Source organism: Pituophis catenifer, unplaced genomic scaffold (assembly GCF_029215685.1).
Source record: "Pituophis catenifer annectens isolate HBS135680 unplaced genomic scaffold, rPitCat1.0.hap2 SCAF_12, whole genome shotgun sequence".
NCBI classification, from domain to species: Eukaryota; Metazoa; Chordata; class Lepidosauria; order Squamata; family Colubridae; genus Pituophis; species Pituophis catenifer.
The window spans coordinates 741,955-759,357 of NW_027256892.1; the positions used below are offsets into that span (position 1 = coordinate 741,955).

A 17,403-nucleotide genomic window follows, 5' to 3' on the forward strand; every position below is an offset into this window, starting at 1 on the left:
TTTCCCTATGACTATCATTAGGTGTTGTATTTTATGATTCTTGACGAATGTATCTTTTCTTTTATGTACTCTGAGAGCGTATGCACCAAGACAAATTCCTTGTGTATCCAATCACAATTGGCCAATAAAGAATTCTATTCTATATTAAGCTTCTGAATCTGAACAACTACTTCCCAGTCTCTAATCTTCTCTTACCAGTTCAAGAACTTATTTATCAAATTCCTCTGCCACCCATCACATATGCATTGTACTCTAGGCAGTTTACAAATAAAATTATGGTGGCTTCTCAACCTCAAAGTGATTTTGGAAGAAACCATTTTAAACTTAAATTTGCTGAAGCCTAATATCAGAATTCAGAATCAAGTTCAGGAATGAAAGATCCTTGGTTACTTTGGTAAATTATTCACACAGAGAATATAACAGCATTTGATAGAACTGAACCCCCATGATTTTATTTATGAAGTTGTAAATTAATGCAATCAAGGCTCCTATAAGCGGCATACAAAAAGCAAGAGCCACTGCCAACGTAATAGAAACAACCCCCAATAATAAAGCTACATTATGTAACTACAGTAAAATTGTAAATGATATGATTACTCCTGGCCCTTGAAATGCTTGCCAGCAGGGGTGGATAAAAATCAATGATTTTTTTTAAAAAAAATCAAAAAAATCAGATTTTTTTGATTTAAATCGGATTTTTTTGATTTAAATCGGATTTTTTTGATTTTTATCGAATTTATTTTAATAAAAAACTTTTGGGGTAAAAATCTATCGTAAGATAGTTTTCTATTTAAGATACATAAATAATTTAGTTTGTTCAGCATGAAATGGAGCTTAGTTATGTAGCAGGAGGCTGTATATTCTGCAACACTGGGACTATCGGTGAGTCAACAGTGGGTCAAAGGAGTAGCAGAGATGACAGTTGCTCTTTAAAAATTATGATTTAAATCGAGTTGATTTAAATCAAGCCTTTTTACTAGTGATTTAAATCATGATTTAAATTGTGATTTAAATCAACTCGATTTAAATCAAATCCACCCTGCTTGCCAGTCTAAGTTTATGGTCACAGAGGCCTCAACACTCCCTGCCTGTTTGATAGCACTCCAGGATTTCTCTCTCACATGCCACACGCAGGCACACAATGTAAACATATGTAGAGCTGCCAGCAGGGAGGAAGAGCTGTGGGTGGGAGGAGGGGGGAACATGGAGATGTAATTACATAGTCCAGAGAAGATAAAAGCATTCAAAAGAAATTCGTGTAGCATTAAAGGGGGGGGGGGCTCAAAAACTCTGATGAGCTTTCAAAATTCTGCTGTTTATTCTTTTAACAAGAAAGAATACAGGTTCTCGACTTACAACAGTTCATTTAGTGCAGTGTTTCTCAACCTTGGTAGCTTGAAGATGGGTGGACTTCAACTCCCAGAATTCTGGGAGTTGAAGTCCACCCATTTTCAAGCTTCCAAGGTTGAGAAACACTGATTTAGTGACTGTTCAGAGTTACAATGGCACTGAAAACAGTGACTTATGACCATTTTCCCACATATTGCCTGATGCAGCATTCCCCCTGGTCTCGTGATCAGAATTCAGACTCTTGGCAACTGACTCCTATTTATGACGGTTCCAGTGTCCCGGGGTCATGTCATCCTCCTTTGTGACCTTCTGACAATGGGGAATCCAGGTTCACTTAACCACCATGTCATTAATTTAACAACTGCATTCTTCACCTCAACCAACTGTGGCAAGAAAGATTGTAAAACGAATCGAAATTCACTTAACAGATGTCTCGCTTAGCAGCAGACCTTTTGGGTTCAATTTTGATCGTAAATCGAGGACTAACTGGAATCCTGCCTCTGCCTGTCTGTCAGCCAACTCTACTCCAGAGCCTGACACGTCTTGGAAATCTTTTTAAGTTTCTTTAGGTCCCATCTTAAAACTACACAAAATCAAGGCAGGGGAATTTTGAGTTTCTTTCTCTTGTTTCACTCTTTCTCTGGAAATGCAAATTGCCCCACCCCAACTTAATGCTTTGTTTATTCCTTCCCTTTTCCCCCAGATCAATGCTATCTACTTTGGGCACACCCACAAATATCTTTGCAGTCATTGAGATTTGCAACAGTTTTAAAAACCTGGCTGTGATCCTTGGCCTTGGAACTTTGAAGGGCCCTGTTACTTGGCTGCATTATTAGTTGATTACTCATCAAAGCTGCTGTTTTCACTTATTTATTTTGTGGATGTTTTTGTTACCGTTTTAATGGTTTTTCATTGTTTTATAATTTTAGAATTGTAAGCCACCCAGAGACACTTGGTTGAGTTGGGCAGCTGTAGAAATTGAATGAAATAAATATAAGTGGACATTCCACCTCTTTTCCTCTCAAAACTCTTGGAAAGGCAGTAAATGTTTAGATACAGTCTTGGGAACTTAATTCTTTGATGCCCTGGTAATGTATGTTATTTTGGAAAAGCTGTTTTGAAATAAAAGCACTAAATCAAATGCAACTGACCATGGCAAGGATGGACACTGTGCAGCTTGCATATTCCTGTTCTAGTTTACAGTCAAATTCACTGAATTTCAGCTGTGAGGTTTGGGGCTATATAAAGAGAGGGCGTCCCTTGGGCTGCAAGGCGATCCAACTGGTCGGTCCTAGAGGAGATCAACCCTGACGGCTCCTCAGAAGGCCAGATCCTGAAGATGAAACTCAAATCCTTTGGCCACCTAATGAGAAGGAAGGACTCCCTGGAGAAGAGCCTAATGCTGGGAACGATGGAGGGCAAAAGAAGAAGGGGACGGCAGAGAACGAGGTGGCTGGATGGAATCCCTGAAGCAGTCGGCGTGAGCTTAAATGGACTCTGGAGGATGATAGAGGACAGGAAGGCCTGGAGGAACATTGTCCATGGGGTCGCGATGGGTCGAACATGACCTCGCAACCAACAACAACAAAAGAGAGAGGCTTTTGGGAAGGGAAAGAGAGCTGAGAATGTATGTACAGACCCCTCACATCCTGGATATAAACTGTTTTAACTTCTCCCCTCGGGACACCACTACAGGGCATTGCATGCCAAAAGAACTAGACACAAGGACAGGTTTTTCCCTCGTGCCATCTCTCTGCTAAACACCTAATTCCCACAGCACTGTGTTAGGCCTAAGGATATTTAACCATGTAATAGGGCTGTATTACTATTATCCTTCTCCTCTTTCCTATTACCCTCTCCTATTGGTATTTATGGCTATCACTTTGTTGTTTGTATGTACAGAGAGCTTATGCGCTGGAAACAAATTCCTCATGTACCCAATCACACTTGGCCAATAAAGAATACTCTCTCTCTATAAAAAAAAACCAGTCCCACCTCATTTGCTGATCTCAGCACTGGGGCATCCAGCATTTACTACACTTATAGGAGTTTGGCTTTGTTGCCTTCTTTATACCATTTCTCACTTACTTTTTATCGACAGGCTCATCAGAAATTACAGGAGGAGGACTAAGCTTGATTGATGGTGCTGGAAGACCTTCCACAGCAGAAGGGAAGGGGCTTGGGTAGGCTCGGCCACGCCCCAAGATGCTTGTTTTGTCAAGTCCCCAAAATGGCTTTTCACTTTCCACATACCTGGAGAATATTTAAAAGGGGAACAAAAAAATGTCTAAAACCCACAAAGCTAAAATTTCTGCATTGTTTTTATGCTTTTAAAGCAGAGGTGAGGGACGATGGCCCTTTTATGACTCGTGGACTTCAACTCCCAGAATTCTTGAGCCAGCTTTAAAGCAACATTTTGATTTGTATCCCCGTTTTATTTATACATTTCAAGGTGGCATGCATAATAGTCCTGCCTCCTCCTATTTTCCCCACACCCTGTGGTGTGTTGGTTGGACTGAGAGGGACTGGCTGGAAGTTACTTAGCTGCCTTCTGTGTCTAAGCGAGGATTTCCAGTTTCCAGTCCAACTCCTTAAACACTTAAAACCTCTCCTAAGGGAGGGGGAAACCACCCAAGGCAGATCTGGAGGGCGGACCCAGAGAGAAGGGAAACTGCCAAGGTGTGAGCAAAAGTCAGTTCATATAAGAATTGATTTATCCCATTTATTTTCTTAGCCTAGAAGAGACAACTATTTCAAAGGGCATTACATATAAATATTACAAAAATTGCAGATACAAGTGCAATGTTCATGTTAGATAAATCTCACTAATATCTCTTCATGACTTTTACTACTTAATATATCTTTGTGACCTTTTTTTAAAAAAAAAATAATCAGAATATAGATGATTTTGTTGTTTTGTTTCCAAAAGCAGCAATTTTTCAGAACGGAAAGTTGAAGGTATGCAGTAAGACACAAAATATAAGAAATTAGCTTTCACAGGACTTAACTCACTTGCCACGGCCAGGAAGCACCCGTTCCACCTTGCTGTCTCCAGCTGGCCCTGCTCTCAACCCTGCAAACATCTGCTGTCCCAGGAGATCTACGTTGGGCTTCAGGCTTGTGTCTTCGTGACTTTTTTTTTTTTTTAAATCAGAAAATAGACAATGTTTGTTGTTTTGTTTCCAAAAGCAGCAATTTTTCAGAACAGAAAGATGAAAGTATGCAGTAAGACACAAAATATAAGAAATTAGCTTTCACAGGACTGGACATTCTCTGTGTAATTATCTATGCATGTAATTATCTATGACACAACGTGTTTCTGCTTAAAATAAAGGCAGCCATTTTTATCGAAACGTAAATCAAAAAAACGATAAAAACCTTATGATGTACCTTATGATTTTTGATGAACGTATCTTTTATTTTATGTACACTGAGAGCATATGCACCAAAGACAAATTCCTTGTGTGTCCAATCACACTTGGCCAATAAAGAATTCTATTCTATTCTAAAAGAAAACTAAGTTGACTTCATGCTTAGTTGTCCAAAAACTACACCAACCAAAAGAACTGAATTATAGGATGTTTAATGCAACTTGCCATTTTTACCAACCCCCTTTGACCCCAAGATGGCTTAACTCACTTGCCACGGCCAGGAAGCACCCGTTCCACCTTGCTGTCTCCAGCTGGTCCTGCTCTCAATCCTGCAAACATCTGCTGTCCCAGGAGATCTACGTTGGGCTTCATACTCATGTCACTCACTCCTCTCCCTGCAATGCCTCGGCCTGAACAGACTCCTTGAAAAACAAAGTCAAGATAGAACAGGGGTCACCAACCTTTCGGACCTCAGGGACCACTAAATTCATAATTTTAAATCCCATGGACCACTAATATCTGCCTGGGTGGGTGGGTGTGGCTAGATGGTCATGTGACTGGGTAGGCATAGCCAACTCGATGTCACTCATGTAGAGGGGCTCCTCGCCAGCCGCTACTCATCCCTCCCTTCCCAGCCACTCCTCGACTTCCCACCCAGGCTCCTTAAGGCCCAACAGGAAGCAGTTGTTGGAGCTAAGCAGCCACCACGAGAAAGATTTGGCAAAACAGCTCAATTCAAATTGGATCTGACCGAGAAGGAGGCTCAGTAGAAGCACCTCACTGAGGACTATGAGCATAGGTTTTACAAGTAGAGGGAAGACCTGCGGGAGTGCAAGGCCAGGTACAGGCACCAGGAGTATCAGTGGGCTGAGATTCCCTCCAGTCTTCACCCAAAGCCCCGCACCAGGAGGCTGAAGCAGACCCCAAGTCGGAATTTCTGCCCCCCTCCAACCCACACAAAAAGACCCCGAAGGGGGAGACTCTCTGCAGCAACACAAACATTCATGGCACGTATCTGTCCCAGGGCTGTATTTGAGGACCTCCTGATTTAGTGCAATATAAAAAATGCAAATAATTTTTCTGCAGACCCCCAAAATTTTCTCGTGGACCACCTGTGTGACCGCTGAGATAGAGCACAAGTTCTTCTTACGCTTCCAAAGAGAACCACTGAGGTATAAGAAGAAGATCCTAAATAGCGAGAGAGCTTACCCAGAGGAGGTCTAGGAGCAGTCTCAAGACTGAGGCCCTGAACCATGGATGACAATGTTGGAACAGTCGAGAAAGGCTCCTGAATTAGAAGAGAACACACAGATTTTTACTAGGCACTACAAAGCTTTAGTTTAAGCTTGAAAATTAAGAGAAACAAAACAGGGCAGGGAAAGGTCTCCAGCTCTCTAAAGCAGCGAGTTCTTCTGTGCCTGTAAGCTTTATTTATTTATTTATTTTATTTATTTATTTCGAATTTATATACCGCCCTTCTTCCAGAGGACTCAGGGCGGTGTACAGCCACAAATAAGAAACATAAAATACAAACATTAAAAACAATTAAAAGAATATATATCTATTTGGCCCCATAATTTAAAAAGTGACAAACCAAATTAAAAAACATTTAAAAAATGTTTTGTTTTCAAATCATCTCTACAAGAAATGCTAGTAACCCTCAACTTACAATAGTTTGTTTAGTGACCATTCGGAGTTACAGCAGCACTGAAAACAGTGACTTATGACCATTTTTCACACTTACGACCATTGCAGCAGCCCCCATGGTCATGTGATCAAAATGCAGACACTTGGCAAGTCGCTCATATTTAGGATGATTGCAGTGTTCTAGAGTCATATGATCGCCTTTTGCAACCTTCCCAGCCAGTTTCTGACCAAGTCAAGGAAGAAAGCCAGTTTCACTTAACAACTGTGTTACTTAACTTAACAACTGCAATGATTTAAGAACTGAAGCAAGAAATGGGACAAAATTCGCTGAACAACAGAAATTTTGAGCTCAAGTGAGGTTGCAAGTCAAGGATTGCTTGTAGGTTGTTTCATCGATTTTGTTAATGACTAAAATAAAAATCAAATCAAACTTATTACACCCCTAAGGCTAGATACAAACAAAATACTGAACAATTATATAAAAATACATCCTTATATATATATTCTGCATATATGTGTGTACTAGGAACAGTAAGTATAGTGGAGTCTAAAAATAATTAAGAATATAGGTACCAAAACAAATCCAAATGAAGTATTATTACAAGAAATTCCAACCTTAAGTACTGATAGCACAGAACTGGATAACTTTGAGACTTATTATTTTCAAGTCCTTGTCTGACAATAGTTGCATTAAATAGAAACTGCACTCCCTGTCTGAAAATTTATTCAAGACAGGAAACATAATGGTCTATCTAGAGTCCTTCTAAAAGGAACAGTATAACAGCATGTGACCTACAGTTAATGTCAGGGCAATTTCTAATGTAAAAATTAAGCTGTATAATGTACAAAATTGCAGGAGATAACATAATACAGCATAACTGGCTGGAGAATTCTAGGACTTAAAAGTCCACAAGTCTTAAAGGTGCCAAATTTGAAGACCTCTGCATTAGATGAATAGAATCAGGATCCAAGCAGGGGAAGGTTGGTGAAGTGGGGCTACAGTTTGATTGGTCTGTTCTTTAACATTGAGTTATGAAAAAAGATCACCTGTGGGAGGTTACAAAGAGATTATTATGTTGATCAGTTTGGCGTTCCTTTCTTTTGCCTGGATGAATTTTGGGCTGGAGTGCATTTTTTGTTTGTTTGTTTGTTTGTTCTAGGCACTCCGAAAATGAACTTCTCAACTTTTTAACAGGAAGACACATCTGGAGGATAGCAAAGTGTTGAGAGAATCAGTTGCAACGGACACTGATTTGACTTCCTCAAGTTTGCATAGGATTGTTTGTGGGTCTTCTATGGACAAGATGCTGAACAACTGAGCCAAGCCTTCTTCATCTTCCATGGGGTCAGATGATGCCTGTATCTTCCCTTTAATTAGATCAAGGGCATTGTACTTCCTGGGCTTATCTGGACCCGACCTTGGAGGTGGTGGAGCATTCTGTTGTACAGGTAATTGCTGACTGATGCTATGATCTCTGGAGCTTATGCTATCTTCTCTTGTGACTTTGACTCTGCTCCCAGAACTTAGCAGAGGCCGTATATTGCTATTGTGAAAAATATTTATAGGTGTACTTTGAAATCCCCTTAGAAATGTTTGCATTTAAGGTTCATTGAAGGGACTGCAAGATAGCAATAGCACTTAGACTTATATACCGCTTTACAGTGCTTTTACAGCCCTCTCTAAGCGGTTTACAGAGTCAGCACATCATCCCCCAACAATCTGGGCCCTCATTTTACCGACCTTGGGAGGATAAAAGGCTGAGTCAACCTTGAGCCCGATGAGATTTGAACTGCCAAATAGCAGGCAGCCGGCAGTCAGCAGAAGTAGCCTGCAGTACTGCACTCTAACCAAAGATGGCTAAAAGCCAATATTATTCTCTCAAAATGTTTCCATCTAGGAAGCCAAGAGATTTGAATAAGTTTGGTGGAAGATACTCTGTGGTGAAGCTGTTGTGAGAGGGACTTGTACTCCTCATCTATTTTTCACCTACCTTTATTGAGAGGATACATTGCAATCTGCAGCAAAATCCTGTCTCCTGCAAGACTAGCTTGTCTTTGGAAATTCCATACATGTGAAGTCTTGTGCTAGTATGTGCTGGAGCAACTAGCTTGGTAACATGACAAGTGTAGTTACATGTTTTTTCATTATAGTCTTAAGTCCATCTACTTTTTGAATGACATCTAGTAGCTGACCAAAAATTGCAATGATTGTTTTTGCAGTCAAGAGACAGTTCTTAGCAACCGTGTCCACATCAGGTTTAAATCATTTATGGTTTTAAAAGTGTCCTCCCCTTTATCCCCTACAGAAGCCTCATCTTTGGAGGAAAGAAACCATTTACTTCCCAAATAGGGAATATTACCGTATTTTTCGGAATATAAGACGCACCGGAGTATAAGATGCATCTTAGTTTTTGGGAAGGAAAATAAGAAGAAAGCTGATTGGTGGGTGGATCGGCCTCCCAGAATAGCCCCAATCAGCTGTTCCAGAGGTGAATGTTAGCAACAGGTTCTTTTGTTGTGAGCTCTGTGCCTTGCTTTTTTTTCTGCCTCTGAAGCTTCTGAAACTGTTTCAGAAAAAAACTTTTTTTTCTGCCTCTGAAAGCCTCTGAAACAGAGCTTCAGAAAAAAAGGCTTTTTTTCTGAAGCTTCTTTCAGAGGCTTTTTTTCTGAAGGACTACCTGTACTCTGTTCAATCTCCTTTCTTTGGTATTGGTATATAGATTAACCTCTTCGATCAGTTGGTTATTGTGTCATTCTCCAGATTTGTTGGCATAGTTTGGTTAGAACCTTTACTGATTCTTCTTTTGTTGCTTGCCATATTATTTTAGATAAAAGCCTTTCAGAGGCTTTTTTTCTGAAGCTTCATTTCTGAGGCTTTTTTTCTGAAGCTTCTTTAAGCCTTGAAATCTCTGTTTGTGAGGCTGGGCGGGGCTACATTCGGAGTATAAGACGCACCCAGATTTTCACCCTCCTTTTGGGGGGAAAAAGATGCGTCTTATACTCCAAAAAATACGGTATTTATTGGTGGAGATTTGGGGGTGGGGAGACTTGCATACTATGTCCTTGGGCTGAAATATCATTTAATTTCAACTGTCTCTTCAGTTTCAGCAAAACCATGCATTTTATGAAACCAACTGCCTATATACTATTCCAGCCAAATGAGTAAAATACCAAACATTCAATAAGTTTCAGGATCAATCTAATTCCTTTCTAGCAGAAATGTGGTATCAACTTCTACTGTAAAAAAATCATCTATTCACCTTTGGGGCACCTCTTGGTGACGAGTATCCTCTTTCTGCCTTGACGGTTGAAAGAAAGGTTTTGCCCCAAATGTCTGCAGTCTCTCTAATCTCAGCCGCCTGTGGCTGAGATTCTGCCCTTTGCCCAGGCAGAGACATCTGAAACATGGCTCCACCCCGAAACACTGGCCTTGTGGGGTACATGGTCCTGCTTGGGAGAAAACATGCATTTCAGGAAGATATAGAGTACAAGCATTTGCAGAAGCAAAAGGCACATGTAGCAAGACCAGACCACATAAGTTGCAACAAGCCCTGGACCTGGCTATCCACAAGACCGCATTCTGCCACCGATTGCCTCCCACCGACCGGTACGCTCACACAGAGAGGGCCTCCTCAGGGTGCCGTCAGCCAAACAATGTAGACTGGAGACCCCCAGGGGGAGAACCTTCTCTATGGGGGCCCCTGCCCTCTGGAATGAATTGCCCCCGGACATACGAAGGATCCCCAACCTCCGCGCCTTCCGTCATGCAGTGAAGACTCTGTTATTCCAGCAAGCCGCTCTGATGGGATAAATGGTTTTAATTTGGTTTTAATGGGGTTTTAAAATTGGTTTTAAATGAGAGTTTTAAATTCGGCCTATGATTTAATTATTTTAATCTGCTTTTAAATTCTATTTTGTACACTGTTTTATTATTGCTGTTCACCGCCCTGAGTCCTTCGGGAGAAGGGCGGTATATAAATTAAATTAAATAAATAAAATAAATAAGTCCGCATATGAGCATCCTACAGAAAACCTCCCCTAGCCAACCCTATCTTGTCCAGCCAATCTAGAGCATAAATAACAAGAGTTGGAAGGGGCCTTGGAGATCCTCTAGTCCAACCCCCAGCTCAGGCAGGAAACCCTCTACCATTTCAGACAAATGGCTCTCCACTCTCTTCTTAAAAAGCCTCCAGTGTTGGAGCATTAACAATTTCTGGAGGCAAGCTGTCACACTGATTAATTGTTCTGTCAGGAAATTTCTCCTTAGCTCTAGATTGGTTCATTCCTTGGTTAGTTTACAATACAACATAGACCAGGGGGTGTCAAAGTCACAGCATCACGGCGTCATCATGTGATCTATCATAACTCCCCCCCCCTTCACTAAACCAGGCACGTGATGCATCTAGCCTGTGGGCCACAAGTTTGACATCCCTGACATAGACTAATAAGATTGGAAGGGATATTGAAGGACATCTAGTCCAACCACCTGCTCAACCTTATATCAGGGAGTATCCAACCTTGGCAACTTTTAAGACCTGTGGACTTCAACTCCCAGAATTCCCCAGCCAGGAGTTGAAGTCCACAAGTGTTAAAAGTTGACAAGGTTGGACACATCTGTCCTATACCATTCTGGTTGAAGGGCTGTACAATCTCTTTTACTTTTGTCAGGGTTTTTTTTTTTAAACTGCGAGCACACTGGCCTACAGAATTTAAAAATGAAATTCTGTTGCCTGCTCTCAAGAGAAAGTATGTATCTATCCAAACACATATATACCTGTGCTATCCACACACAGACATATATACATAGGTGTATGTATGTGTATACACACACATATATACATCTAAGTCAATTTTCAACAAAGCACTGGAAAACATTGATGCTGGTCTCAAAGTAAACGGTGTTCAGATCAACAATTTAAGATATGCAGATGATACAGTTCTGCTTGCCAGTAAGCATGAAGACCTTCAGCTCCTCATCAACAGAGTCTCAGAAATATCTGAAAAATATGCCTTGAAGCTTAACACCTCAAAAACCAAGAACATGGTCGTCAGCAAACAACCCATTAATCTACCAGGTGATAAGCCGCCTGGGAAAGCCAAGGGAAATAACCAAAGTCATTAAAAAGTGAAAGTTAGAATATTTTGGACATGTGATGCAACACCTGGAAAAATACGGCATCCTTCACTTAATCCTCCAGGGAAAGATTGAAGGCAAAGGAGGTCCAAGGCAGAAGAAGAACATCATGGCTTCAAAATCTAAGGGACTGGTTTGCACAAAACTCAGCAGCACTTTTTCATGCGGCTGTTGACAAAAATAGAATCGCCAACATGATCGCCAACATCCAATGACGGATATGGCACAAGAAGAATACATATACACACACACATATATATACACATACACCCACAATTATACATACACGTATTTATTTATTTGCAAATATTTATATGCTGCCCTTCTACCAAAGGACTCAGGGAGGCGAACACAAGTTAAAAACATACAATAATAAAAGAAATCCCAATTAAAACCAGTTAAAACAGGGACAAATAAATAATAAATAACAAATAATATACACACACACACATATATACATACACATATATACACACAATTATACATACACATATATACACACAATTATACATACACATATATACACACAATTATACATACATATACACACATATACATACACATATATACACATAAACATATACATATACACACATACACTTATACACATATACATACATATACACATACACATATATACACAAATACACACACATATATACACATATACACATACACATATGTACACATATACATATACACATATATACACATACACATATATACACATACATACATACATACATATATACACATATACATACATATACACATACACATATATACACAAATATACACACACATACATATATACACATACATACATACATATACACACACACATATATATACAAATATACACACATATATACACATATACACACATACATATATACACATATACACATACACATATATACACAAATACATACACATATGTACACATATACACATACACATATGTACACATATACACATACACATATGTACACATACACATATATACATATACACACACATACATACATATATACACATATACATACATATACACATATATACACAAATATACACACACATATATACACATATACACACATACACATATGTACACATACACATATATACATATACACACACATACATACATATATACACATATACATATACACATACACATATATACACAAATACACACACATATATACACATATACACATACACATATACACATACACATATGTACACATACACATATATACATATACACACATACATACATATATACACATATACATACATATACATATACATACACACACAATTATACATATATTATACACACATACACACACACATACATATATACATACACATATATACACATACATACATACATACATATATACACATATACACACACACACACACACACTCAGCCAACCAAGCAACCAATCGCTGTCCATTTTGAAGAACTGAGCGGAAAGAGGGAAGTTGGGCGTTCAGGAGGTCAAGAGGGCAGAAAAGTGTCCCGGAGACCCCGAAGCCTCCAGCCAGCCGCCCACCGCTTACCTGGGCGTTACCCCCTTCAGAGGGGCTTCCTTCCGAGTAGAGGCCTCCTCTCCCTCAGGCGAAGCCAACCTGCCCGGACTCCTCAGAGGCCGCCGCTGCTTTAGGCCTGGCGCGAGGCCCAACTCCCCCCCCTCAGCCAGGGAAGAAGCCCCCTCCTCTCCCCTCCCCCACAGCTCACGCCACGCCACGCCGCCTCGCCTCGTGCGCGAGCCGCACCTTCACGCCTCTCCTCCGGCCGCTCATTAGGTGCGGCCCCCGCCACTCCACCGTCCCGACCTCCTATTGGAGGAGGTCTCGCGTTCGGCGCCCACCTCCCTTTTGGAGCCGTCCAAGTCTGATCACAGCTTGGGGGGGAGGAGGCAGGCGAAATAATCCTTACTCGAAGCGGCTGCGTTGGCCTCCCTTGGGAGAAAGATGTTTTTATTATTATTATTTACCTGGATTTATTGTAGTAAGGATGCTCGACTAATCCTTAACCCATTACTCTGCCTTCTCCCGAACCTCTCTTTAATGGTACGGTCCATTCATGAGAGGAAGGAAAGTTGCAGAAGCGTGCCCGGGGAGTGCGGCCGTTGTTCCAAAGAGGCGCTTTTTTTTTTCGCGGTGGCTGTTCTGAGCATGCGCAGGGTTTCGATTTGAGGGGGTGGGTGGGAAATGAAGTCTATTGCTTGAGTTTGTCTTGTTGAGGGAAGTTGGGTTGTTTGATGTGTCCAAGACTGGTGACACTTATTCTTCTACAGAAGCAACAGTTTAAACCACTTTTTATTCTGCAAACGCTCAAGACTATACAAAAGAATATTTGTAGCTCCAGGTTGAACTGTGGGGTACTTGGTCCTCTGTATGCCTGGTTATTTAAATTTATTTAATTTAATTTAATTTAATTTAATTTAATTTAATTTAATTTAATTTAATTTAATTTAATTTAATTAATTTGCCTGCAGACGGTTCATTTTACCGACTAGATAATACCGGGCAGTCATTAAACTACGATAGGTTTTATAAGATGATCATTTGCAGCCTTCTTCGCTGTCCCTGTGGTCTGGTTTGCAATGCATGTCTTTGGCTTCTGCAAATAATTAAATTGTAACATCGTAACATGTGCACTGATTATGTTACCTAGTTGGGTAGTGAAAGGTCTGCAGGAAACAACCATGCTCAGAGAGCACAAGGACCCCACAAATTTGTTCCCATTTGTTTTGCTTTTTTTTTTTTTTAATTACCCACTTTCAACATTTAGGGTAGGCATCACTCAAATTCTGTTTCAATCAGTGAGCAGAAACTGAAGCAACCTCTCCACGTGGTACAACATTTAATCTTTGACTATATGCAAATATCTAGGGATTTAAAATAATAAAAAAAACAATAAATATGGCAGGTGGACATTCAGATTTGCAAATGTACTAGGCTGTCTCTATACTTTGTATTGTTCATTTAGGTTTTCATTGCCAATTTGAACAGGGATCCCCACCTTTTGCAACAAACAATCCTGGCTTGTTTGCTTTTGGCTCAGGGTGTAAAGCTCAGGCAGTTGTAAACTAAAGAATAAAATGTGGATAAATGAGCCATGACTTAGTGCAATCAATGAACCCAGGTTTAATATTTCTAGAGAATCTTTTATGTATCTCGGTGGGTGAGTGCATTATGGGCTAAATGAACCAGGTTGTGTGGAATTTGTTAAAATATTTAATGGTTTCTAAATGCTACAAGAAACCAAGGTAGACCTCTCTCTCTCTCTCTGTCAAAAAAGTTAAGATGGTGGCCATGACTGTGCAATTCTCTTTTTTTACCGTCTTTGTGCATACTTAAAGGGGCAGTGCTTCAATTTCATTTCATATACCTAGGAATGTGTGTTACACCCAGTGGTGGGTTTCAAATTTTTTTACTACCGGTTCTGTGGGTATGATTTGGTGGGCGTGGCATAGCTTGGTGGGCGTGGCATAGCTTGGTGGGCATGGCAGGGGAGGGATACTGTAAAATCTCCATTACCACCCCACTCCAGGGGAAGGATACTGTAAAATGTCCATTCCCATCCTAATCCAGGGGAAGGTTACTGCAAAATCCCCATTTCTTCCCGATAAGCTGGACCTTGGGAGGCAACTCCAACTTCACTCCCAACACTTTTTAAAACCAGTGACAAAGAAGTCACATCCAGAAACTGAAGGGCCCCCTCCCAGGAGAGGGGTGGTGGTGATGCAACAGATATATATTGCTTAACGCATTGTCAGCCGCCCTGAGTCTCCGGAGAAGGGCGGCATATAAATCAAATTTAAAAAAAAAAATATGATGCAAAGAAAAAAAATGTAGGGACAAATATTTGATGCCATCCCATATGTGGCACCAATAAGGCATTTTACCTTGCTATGGATGCCATTGCAGAGAAATAACTTATCTTACTGAAAGTCGCCCAAATTGAAGAATCAATTATCCTAGAGTAATTTAATTTCTTAGGCCAGGCTGATTATGAATCTGAATTACTCGACTGCCAAGTATATGACTGTGTAAGCAGAAACGCTGACAGCAAACTCAAATAACAAAAACTGGCAACCAATGTGCAAAGCCAGATTGCAAAAACTCAGGCAATCATTAAATAGCAACAAAGACATTCAAAAAAAAAAAATACTCTGACATGTCTGCCATTTAGTCATCTGGATTCTTGCAACTCAGATCTGGTAGCCCAAAAAAAGAAGGTTATGTCTGAAGAATGCTTTGTATCTCAAAGCATTCTCCCTGCATGTAGGTTTCTTCCCTACAGGGTCTCAAATTAATCTGCAAGATATCATCAACTGAAATAATGAGTGCCCTTGAATTCTGTTTGGTTCAGTGACACCTATTCTCAGGTAAATAAGATTTCAACCTTCACAGCTTATCTGTACAATACAGATAGGACTCTCTGGCTATAAAAGTCCCACTGAACTTGATAAAGTTACTTCAGATTGAAATGTTCCTCAACTAAGATACCTTTAGTGAAGAATTTGGGAGTAAATCCTGCTGAATTCTTCCTTCTGAATTAACATAAATAGATGTGCCTTGTTAGGGGCTTCCCATACACCCTACATACAGACCAGCATATGCATTTTCATATCAAACCCTTATTCTCAATGCACAACATGTGTATAATGAGGTTGAATGACCCTCCCTTGATACAGCTGCCCACCCCTGAAACACAGAATATATCTCAATAACTCAATAAATAAAAGAAAAATAAATCCCTAAACCCAAATAAGTAATAACTAGCACACATCCCCATATACATACATATATAACATTATATTATATTATACCGGGATGAACATGTTGCACTTGCACTGGCCCTGCAAGTCTATCATATTAAACCTAATTGTGGAGTTACGTTGCGTTCAGAAGTCTGACGGCCCACGGATCAAAGCTATTTTTCGGCCTATTCGTTCGGCTGGCTATGCTTCTATATCTCCTGCCCGATGGTAGGAGATATTTTCTACACAAGGGCAGTCAGATAAGCAGTCCAGAGAGGGAGATTTTTTTTAGCTTTTTAAATTGTCAATGGGTTTTAGTTTGAATGTTTTAAATTTTGGGCCAAAGTCATATAATTCTTTTTTTTTAAAAAAAAATTAAATTTTGAATTGGTATGTGTTTTAGTTCTGGCTGAGTCCACTTGGAGAAGGGCGGGATATAAATTGAATAAATAAATAATACATCTCTGGGCTGAATTTCGATTTTAACAAATGACATTTTGTTTCTTAAAACCGGGGGCGCGTGTTAAAACCCCAAAGCAAAACTCAGCTCTAGCCTTACCTGTTGCTGTTAGTCGCGAAGTCATGTCTGACCCATCGCGACCTCATGGACAACGTTCCTCCAGGCCTTCCTGTCCTCTACAATCCTCTGGAGTCCATTTAAGCTCACGATGACTGCTTCAGTGACTCCATCCAGCCGCCTCGCTCTCTGCCGTCCCCTTCGTCTTTTGCCCTCCATCGTTCCCAACATTAGGTTCTTCTCCAAGGAGTCCTTCCTTCTCACTAGGTGGCCAAAGCATTTGAGTTTCCTCTTCAGGATCTGGCCTTCTAAAGAGCAGTCAGGGTTGATCTCCTCTAGGACTGACCGGTTGGATGGCCTTGCAGTCCAAGGGACTCGCAGGAGTCTTCTCCAGCACCAGAGTTCAAAAGCCTCAAGTCTTTGGCGCTCAGCCTTACCTAGGTTGCTCCATTCATTGGCAGCCAACCGTTTGATTTCAAGCTCCACCATCATGCGCAGAAGTCAGGAGCAGTGAAGTAGGAAGGATTTTTTTTCCCCCACAGCTCTTGTTTCTTTCTGCGCGGGGAGTTTAGCCGACTGGAGAAGCGGCGAGAGCGACGG

General features: G+C 40.6%; 1 protein-coding gene across 1 annotated transcript in view; it reads right to left on the minus strand.

Annotated features, from left to right (window-relative positions):
- Positions 1-9,811, minus strand: part of PIWIL2 (piwi like RNA-mediated gene silencing 2) — a 38,439-nt gene extending 28,628 nt beyond the window's left edge. The window contains exons 1-4 of the mRNA XM_070952308.1: positions 9,629-9,811; positions 5,931-6,009; positions 4,990-5,143; positions 3,439-3,603 (exon numbers count right to left, since the gene is read on the minus strand). Coding sequence (XP_070808409.1) covers positions 3,439-3,603; positions 4,990-5,143; positions 5,931-6,009; positions 9,629-9,811 — 581 coding nt within the window. The remainder of the gene's footprint in view (positions 1-3,438; positions 3,604-4,989; positions 5,144-5,930; positions 6,010-9,628) is intronic.
- Between the last annotated feature and the right edge of the window lie 7,592 nt (positions 9,812-17,403).